Source organism: Coregonus clupeaformis, chromosome 7 (genome assembly GCF_020615455.1).
Source record: "Coregonus clupeaformis isolate EN_2021a chromosome 7, ASM2061545v1, whole genome shotgun sequence".
NCBI lineage: Eukaryota > Metazoa > Chordata > Actinopteri > Salmoniformes > Salmonidae > Coregonus > Coregonus clupeaformis.
Window position 1 is genome coordinate 1,955,513 of NC_059198.1, and position 9,355 is coordinate 1,964,867.

The 9,355-nt window shown below is 44.7% G+C and overlaps 1 protein-coding gene across 1 annotated transcript in view; it reads left to right on the plus strand.

Moving 5' to 3' along the window:
* Positions 1 to 8,144, plus strand: part of LOC121550673 (ras-related protein Rab-26-like) — a 130,032-nt gene extending 121,888 nt beyond the window's left edge. Inside the window, exons 6-9 of the mRNA XM_045221580.1 lie at positions 2,457 to 2,522; positions 3,601 to 3,657; positions 5,053 to 5,129; positions 6,411 to 8,144. Coding sequence (XP_045077515.1) covers positions 2,457 to 2,522; positions 3,601 to 3,657; positions 5,053 to 5,129; positions 6,411 to 6,510 — 300 coding nt within the window. The 3' untranslated portion in view covers positions 6,511 to 8,144. The remainder of the gene's footprint in view (positions 1 to 2,456; positions 2,523 to 3,600; positions 3,658 to 5,052; positions 5,130 to 6,410) is intronic.
* Positions 8,145 to 9,355: the final 1,211 nt, after the last annotated feature.

Sequence of the window (9,355 nt, forward strand, 5' to 3'; positions counted from 1 at the left end):
CTTACAAAGATACAGTGGGGGAAAAAAGTATTTTAGTCAGCCACCAATTGTGCAAGTTCTCCCACTTAAAAAGATGAGAGAGGCCTGCCATTTTCATCATAGGTACACGTCAACTATGACAGACAAATTGAGGGAAAAAAATCCAGAAAATCACATTGTAGGATTTGTAATGAATTTATTTTGCAAAATGATCACAAGAACGGTGAGCAAAAATCCCAGAACCACACGGGGGGACCTAGTGAATGACCTGCAGAGAGCTGGGACCAAAGTAACAAAGCCTACCATCAGTAACACACTACGCCGCCAGGGACTCAAATCCTGCAGTGCCAGACGTGTCCCCCTGCTTAAGCCAGTACATGTCCAGGCCCGTCTGAAGTTTGCTAGAGTGCATTTGGATGATCCAGAAGAGGATTGGGAGAATGTCATATGGTCAGATGAAACCAAAATATAACTTTTTTGGTAAAAACTCAACTCGTCGTGTTTGGAGGACAAAGAATGCTGAGTTGCATCCAAAGAACACCATACCTACTGTGAAGCATGGGGGGTGGAAACATCATGCTTTGGGGCTGTTTTTCTGCAAAGGGACCAGGACGACTGATCCGTGTAAAGGAAAGAATGAATGGGGCCATGTATCGTGAGATTTTGAGTGAAAACCTCCTTCCATCAGCAAGGGCATTGAAGATGAAACGTGGCTGGGTCTTTCAGCATGACAATGATCCCAAACACACCGCCCGGGCAACGAAGGAGTGGCTTCGTAAGAAGCATTTCAAGGTCCTGGAGTGGCCTAGCCAGTCTCCAGATCTCAACCCCATAGAAAATCTTTGGAGGGAGTTGAAAGTCCGTGTTGCCCAGCGACAGCCCCAAAACATCACTGCTCTAGAGGAGATCTGCATGGAGGAATGGGCCAAAATACCAGCAACAGTGTGTGAAAACCTTGTGAAGACTTACAGAAAACGTTTGACCTGTGTCATTGCCAACAAAGGGTATATAACAAAGTATTGAGAAACTTTTGTTATTGACCAAATACTTATTTTCCACCATAATTTGCAAATAAATTCATTAAAAATCCTACAATGTGATTTTCTGGATTTATTTTTCTCCTCATTTTGTCTGTCATAGTTGACGTGTACCTATGATGAAAATTACAGGCCTCTCTCATCTTTTTAAGTGGGAGAACTTGCACAATAGGTGGCTGACTAAATACTTTTTTTCCCCACTGTATGTAAATACATCTGTGGGTGCTGTACCCCAGGAGCAATTCGAAAGATGGCCAACAATCGCAAATAAGGTTATTTCTTTACATTTATTATATCTGCAGTCTCCAGTCGTTCTGCTGATATAATTGATCTCAAGACATTACTTTATTTGCAAGTGCTGGCTGTCATTTTCATTCAATATCTCTGCTATGTGCCTCTTCTTTACCTCTTTTTTTTATCTTTCAGCTGCAACAGCCTCTCGGTTCTTCCTTTGTCCTATATCTTATTGGATTCCCTCTCCCTCCTCAGACAATATGTCTCTGTCTGACTCCTCTTTGTCTCCTTCTCATGAGCGTCTCTTCTTCCATACTTGTCCTTGCTTTTCCTCTGACTGACTGTCTGTCTGTCTCTCTCCTTTGTCTCATCTATGTCTCTCCTCTCTGTCTCTGTATCCTGAGTGTCTCTCCTCTGTGTCTCTGTATCCTGAGTCTCTCTCCTCTGTGTCTCTGTATCCTGAGTGTCTCTCCTCTGTGTCTCTGTATCCTGAGTCTCTCTCCTCTCTACTCTCTGTATCCTGAGTCTCTCTCCTCTGTGTCTCTGTATCCTGAGTCTCTCTCCTCTCTACTCTCTGTATCCTGAGTCTCTCTCCTCTCTGTCTCTGTATCCTGAGTCTCTCTCCTCTCTGTCTCTGTATCCTGAGTCTCTCTCCTCTGTGTCTCTGTATCCTGAGTCTCTCTCCTCTCTACTCTCTGTATCCTGAGTCTCTCTCCTCTGTGTCTCTGTTCCTGAGTCTCTCTCCTCTCTACTCTCTGTATCCTGAGTCTCTCTCCTCTCTGTCTCTGTATCCTGAGTCTCTCTCCTATGTGTCTCTGTATCCTGAGTCTCTCTCCTCTGTGTCTCTGTATCCTGAGTCTCTCTCCTCTCTACTCTCTGTATCCTGAGTCTCTCTCCTCTCTGTCTCTGTATCCTGAGTCTCTCTCCTCTCTACTCTCTGTATCCTGAGTCTCTCTCCTCTGTGTCTCTGTATCCTGAGTCTCTCTCCTCTCTACTCTCTGTATCCTGAGTCTCTCTCCTCTGTGTCTCTGTATCCTGAGTCTCTCTCCTCTCTACTCTCTGTATCCTGAGTCTCTCTCCTCTCTGTCTCTGTATCCTGAGTCTCTCTCCTCTCTGTCTCTGTATCCTGAGTGTCTCTCCTCTCTGTCTCTGTATCCTGAGTGTCTCATTATCATGACTCTCCTCTCTTTGTTGTCTCCACCCTAGGCCTGGCTGACTGAGATCCATGATTACGCCCAGCAGGATGTGGTCCTGATGCTGCTGGGAAACAAGGTGAGGTTTCCTGGGATAGGCCTGAACCCAGACAGACACACACCTGCAGCCACACCAGACGGCAGCCCAGACAGACAGACAGACACAAAGAAAACAGAGAGACAGACACCGACACAACAAAAAACAAAAGTTAGACACAACAAAGACGACAACAGACAGACACAACAAAGACAACTGTACAGTATAAACGTAGTCCAGGACTTGGAGGATCTATTCACAGTACATCCTCATCTCATAGTATAACATTAAACACAACAACTACGTTTTAAGTGAGAAGTAGGCATTGGTCTGAAGCCCAAAAAGAAAGGAAATTCACATGAGAACGACAATGCCTACTTCACCCATACACCATCAAGGTTGTCCAGCACACAGCTTTGACCTACTAAAATAGCTATATTGGTCTACTGTACTTTAAAACTACATGTAGGCAGGTTTCAATCAATCTGGTTTTAACATTGAGCATCAACCTGAGCCTACTTAGTAATCCAGCGTCCGGATTCACTTGTATATGTTCCATGAGTACTTCAATGTCTACTTCCTGATTCAAAACAATTTGTCCATTGGGACAATAAAGTTATCTCTACTCTACTGGATTGCTCCCAACCCTGACACATCTGCCGCCAGATGACAACACAGACACAACAACAGATCAGCACATATGCAGGAGGGATGTAACAGATCACTGCTACTATTAATAAGTCCCATCCACATACTACTAGAACAGGGAACAGATGCTTAGTCCAGAATTTTATTCTAATCTAAACAGTCCCCACACACTGGGAATCATCCCCTCATTAGAATGCTCACACAGAATCTAGACTCATTAAGAGTTCTAAGTCTGATCCCATATTCTGTACGGAATGTGTTGTTTTCCATTGTGTAACCCTCCTAGAACAATGTGGCTTTAGGACAAGCCCCTGCATTGATGATAGTGAGACAGAGGACTGAGGCTAGTGATGCATGGTGGTGCTATGGTGGTATCAGTGAATCTCTACCTTTCTCATCTCTCTCTCTTTTTCTCTTTCTGTCTCTTTCGGTCTCCCTCTCTCTCGTATGTATTTTTCTGATCTCTCCCCAGGCTGACGCCACGCAGCAGAGGGTGGTGAAGAGAGAGGATGGTGAGAGGCTGGCCAAGGTGAGTGTAACTTTAAAGAAATTAGTTGCCTTAATACTGAGGAAGATCCAGATTGTCACAAGCAGCGAACAACACCACAGTCAATGAACACTCTCTCTCTCTCTGTCTCTCTCTCTCTCTCTCACACACAAACACACACTCTTGCTCCTCTCTCGCTCTCTCTCCTATTGGATTCAATCCCTTGATCTAATTGATATTGATTTTCACCATTGGGAGGAAAATGCACCATCTGCAAAAATCTAACATAAATATCAAGAGGAAGGTTTATGAGATATTACTTTACCATAGAACATGAATGTAGTCTGTCTGTGTACACTATCTTAGCACTATGGATCATGGCCCACTATCTTTCTATTATCTAAAGGCTCTTTCATGCTTCTACAGGATGAACAACTCGTCTAACTCCTTCTTCATCTTTTTGTATGTGCTCTATAAGCACACATACAATACAACAGTGGGAGGAGGAACATTTACTTGTACTCCATTTCACAGGGATGCACTCTCAGATGAATACAGATACTGGTGCAAATAGGACTTTGAACGTTGCAGGAAATGTGAATACACTTTCTCATTCCCCCTGACTACTGCTGTGGAACACGGCTGCAATACAAATATCAAGGTGCCTTGCAGACATGGGTTCAGATACTATTTGAAATCATGTCAAATAGTTTAGATGGGCTTGATTGAGCTTGCTTTGCGCAATGGAACCAATAAGAATGTCCCAAAATTCCAAACCCCGCCCATCCGACTCTCCAGACAGGCTAAAGCAAATGCTCAAAGTATTTAATAGACTTCAAATAGTATTTAAACCCAATCTGGTGCATTCCTCTAGTGCTGATAGCATAAACCTGGAGAGAGGAACACATTAGCCTAGTCATTACTATGGTGCTGGATACAGAGACAAATCTCCCACACACACCCTGCCTGAGGAATGCTTTGTCACATAGCTAGCCTTCTGAGTTATCCTCTGCAGGATTAGGGTTAGCAAAACCAATGTGCTCGTTGGAATGGTTCTGAACTGGAGGTGCACTCCCAGCAGTAGTATAGTCCCCCCAGGATAGAGAGGTGTTGTAGTGTATGTTAATGTGTATGATTTCCCTGTGGGTCTGTGTGTTGTTGTGTCTTCTGTGTGGTGATGGTGAATGTTAATACGGGTTTATGCGCAATCATTTTTGTAATTAGCTGCTGTGCCTAAAACATATATAATTTGTTACTGCCTGGCCAGCCAGGGGGCAACAATGTTCTCTAATACTGTTAGCATTAGCAACAAAGTAACCTCGTCCCCAGGCTATCAGGGAGGATATCTGGTGCTCTAGACCAGCTACAAAGATACTAAAGACAATGTGAATGTCGAGTGTTCAACTCAAGATGCCTTGCCTGTCTGTTTTTCTGCAGGAGTTTGGGGTTCCCTACATGGAGACCAGTGCAAAGTCTGGCCTCAACGTGGAGTTAGCCTTCACTGCTGTGGCCAAGTGAGTATGCAACTACAGAGGGATCCAGAAACAAGCCCTAGTCCCTGGCCTCTAGTCCCTAGACCCTGGACTAGACCCTGGCCTCTAGGCTTCAGTCTCTGGCCTCTAGCCTTCAGTCCCTGGCCTCTAGTCCCTAGACCCTGGACTAGACCCTGGCCTCTAGCCTTCAGTCCCTGGCCTCTAGCCTTCAGTCCCTGGCCTCTAGTCCCTAGACCCTGGACTAGACCCTGGCCTCTAGGCTTCAGTCTCTGGCCTCTAGCCTTCAGTCCCTGGCCTCTAGTCCCTAGACCCTGGACTAGACCCTGGCCTCTAGGCTTCAGTCTCTGGCCTCTAGCCTTCAGTCCCTGGCCTCTAGTCCCTAGACCCTGGACTAGACCCTGGCCTCTAGGCTTCAGGCCCTAGACCCTGGCTTCTAGGCTTCAGCCTCTGGCCTCTAGCCTTCAGTCCCTGGCCTCTAGACCCTGGACTAGACCCTGGCCTCTAGGGCTTCAGGCCCTAGACCCTGGCTTCTAGGCTTCAGTCCCTGGCCTCTAGCCTTCAGTCCCTGGCCTCTAGTCCCTAGACCCTGGACTAGACCCTGGCCTCTAGGCTTCAGCCCTTAGTCCCTGGCCTCTAGTCCCTAGACCCTGGACTAGACCCTGGCCTCTAGGCTTCAGCCCTTAGACCCTGGCCTCTAGGCTTCAGCCCTTAGACCCTGGCCTCTAGGCTTCAGCCCCTAGACCCTGGCCTCTAGTCCCTAGACCCTGGACTAGACCCTGGCCTCTAGGCTTCAGCCCTTAGACCCTGGCCTCTAGTCCCTAGACCCTGGACTAGACTCTGGCCTCTAGGCTTCAGCCCCTAGACCCTGGCCTCTAGACTTCAGCCCCTACTCATTAAGCACTTGTGACAATCTGAAACGATTAGATCCAAGCAATATGGTATATAATTCACCAAGATTATCAGAGGGAAAGGTGGAGTTACTGCCATATTGTTTATTATACATACATATCCTATTATTTTAGATCTATTTCTTGACCAGGCCAGGGATATCTGAAAGTAGAGGGGGGATGTAGAGGGGGAAATGTGTCAAATCCTCCCTATAAAACAACTGTTCTCTCAATGTGTTGATTAGTGTGATAATTGGTTAGTTTCTCTCTCTGTTTCTCTCTCTCTCGCTGTCTCTCTCTCTCTCGCTGTCTCTCTCTCTCTATTAATTTACACTGTTCCACTTCCTCCCACTCGACTTCTCACTCCATTCCGTCTCTTTTCCTCCTCCTTCTCATCTCTTCCTTCCTCTCTCAGAGAGCTGAAGCACAGGTCCATGAAGGAGCCCAACGAGCCCAAGTTTAAGCTTCAGGACTACGTCAACAAGGAGATGAAGAGTGCCGGATGTGCATGTTAGAGCACTCTGTGTGTGTGCATGCGCGTGTGTGTGTGTGTGCGTGTGTGCAAGGTCATGTGTCTTGCTCCAGGTCAGATGTATTACACCCATACATGGTGATGTGATGTCACTACCTGTGACCTCAGCCTGGGAGATAGGGAGCCAGTCATGTGTGAGATATATCTACGTCACTAACCACCCAGTTTGCCCTTCCTTTGTCCTCTCTATGCCCTCTGAAAGAATCCATTATGTCCATATTCTGTTATCTGTGAGGCGTCTCTCTCCTCTCCTCACCTCTCTTCCCTCTCTCCTCTCCTCTCCTCTCCTCACCTCTCTCTCTTTTCCTCTCCTTTCTCTCTTCTCCCTCCTCTCTTCTCTCCTCCTGTTTTCTGGGGACCCACTGCTCCACCTCCTTCTGCAGCTGTGAATGTACTTCTATATCCAGCCATGACTCTTACACCTATCAGTACTGTCTGACCATGTTAACCCTATGACTGTCTGATCCTGTTAACCCTATGACTGGCTGACCATGTTAACCCTATGACTGTCTGACCCTGTTAACCCTATGACTGTCCGTACCCTCTTTTACCCATAGAATAACTGAATGTATACCTCCATGTATAAATCCTCCTAGTCCCTTTGAGGCCTTCAAATTCAGCCTAACTGGTCATTTTCATGGTCCTTCAGACAGATAGTGTACATTTTCCTGGAGCACTCCACATTACCCTATGACCCCCGTATTTAACCATATCACTGACTGACAACCCCTTATCATTGACCATCTAGCTATGAGCTTCCAGAACCTCTCATGACCGCAGCTGCCCATCTGAAGGCTTCAAGAACCACTCAAACTAGCTGATCTAGAACCACTCACACTAGCTGATCTAGCTACTGTTGTAGCCTATTTCTTTTTAAATTACTTTTTGTTGTTTATTTTGCTTAACAAGCACCTTGAGATTCTGTCTGTAATGGACAGCTATATACAACTTTAATGTATTATTATTATTATCCCTGGCTGACCCCATGACCCCCATTACCCTTGCTGTCTACCTTCCTATCACTGTATGACTCCTGGGCTATGTCCCAATTATCTCTCCTTTCTCCCAAAGTGTTCACTTCCCTTCACTGATCTGAAATGAAATAATTGGTATAAAAAACATGATGGAAGCTAGCCCATACCTCCACCAATCCAATGCTTTTAGATTTGTGGTAAGTAGTGAACAAGTGCACACTTCAGATAAAAAGGTGATGTTTATTGGGACACACCCCTTATATCCTCTATCACTGTATGAACCTCCATCACTGTCTTACTCGGTCAGCCTCAGCTGTCAGTTCTCCTGCTTGATCTAACGTGGTCATAATAAGAAAGAGAAAAGTGAGAATGTCCAGCAGAGCTCATTGTATGAATGTATCCCTGTACAATATCTGGATGAATGTATATATTGTATGTAGTCAAATGTGTATAGTCAGGTCAATGTCAGTTGTCAGGCTGGCTCAGTATCACAGTACATATGTAGGATCTTAATTTGAGCCAGTTTTCTACAGCAGGAAAATAATCCTGCAGCAACAGGAAATGTGAATTATTATGTGGACTATAATTAATGGACATTTTTTGTAGGTGTTGGTAAATTTTTCGTTAATTAGGCAAATCAAGTCTGACATTTTACAGTTTTTGCCTATTGCTTACACACTTTTTGCAGAATTTGGCTCATTATGTCAAAACTCAACACACAAGCCAATCAGACATAGCACTTGGAGATTAACAACTCACATATATGCCAAAATGAAACACTGTAATCAAAACTTAACACTCCTTTCTAAAAATGAAATTCTTGCAACAAAACCATACACACAAGCAACATTTGAATTACTCTTTCATATCACCAGCAACACACTGATGGGCTTTATATAAAACACTGCAGTCTTTGTGTTTCTATTTTTGTCATTTTATTGTCATTGTCTTCTGTAAAACTCAAAAGTAGGATTTCTGCAGTAATCAAACAGTATTTACAACAAAAAAATATCAAAAAAAAAAACATTCTTACAGAAATTCTTAACATCAAATTTAGCAACAAAACAAAAGTTAAAAAACAAAACAATTACTGGATAAATTGCTATTGGGGGAAAAAACATATACCGTATTTTCCGGATTATAAGGCGCACCTTCAATGAATGGCCTATTTTAGAACTGTTTTCATATATAGGGCGCACCGGATTATAAGGCGCATAGAATAGAAGATACTGAAGTCAAACGTTTGACTGGGGTTGCGTTATGCATCCACTAGATGGAGCTGTGCTAAAAGGAATGTCAACAAAACAGTCAGATAAAGTCAAACTTTATTAAGCGTTCTGACAACTCCGTTCACTCCCATGGTGATGTTGTTCAAACGTTAATGTGCATATTAACAATATCTCCCAGCCTTGCTCACTCTTCTCCCAAACGTGGAGGGGAACCTTTCCCTGATTCAGTAAACACGTAGTAAAAGAAACAGTCTGATACCACTAAATCAAACGTTAGTGCATAACTCAACATTGTTCAGTTACATATAACACGTAAAGCTCACTTTTTCAGTTCATTCCCCGTCCACGAACCCCTCGAATTCTTCTTCTTCAGTGTCCGAATTGAACAGTTGGGCGACTACGGCATCCAACCTGCCCGGCTCCCTCTCGTCATTATCCGAGTCAGTGTCGCTGCTGTTGCCTGGCAGTTCAGAGATTATTCCTGCCTTCGTGAAAGCTTTGACCACAGTTGAGACCGATATATCAGCCCAGGCATCCACGATCCATTGGCAGATAGTGGCGTAAGTCGCCCGGCGCTGTCTCCCCGTCTTGGTGAACGTGTGTTCGCCTTCTGTCATCCACTGCT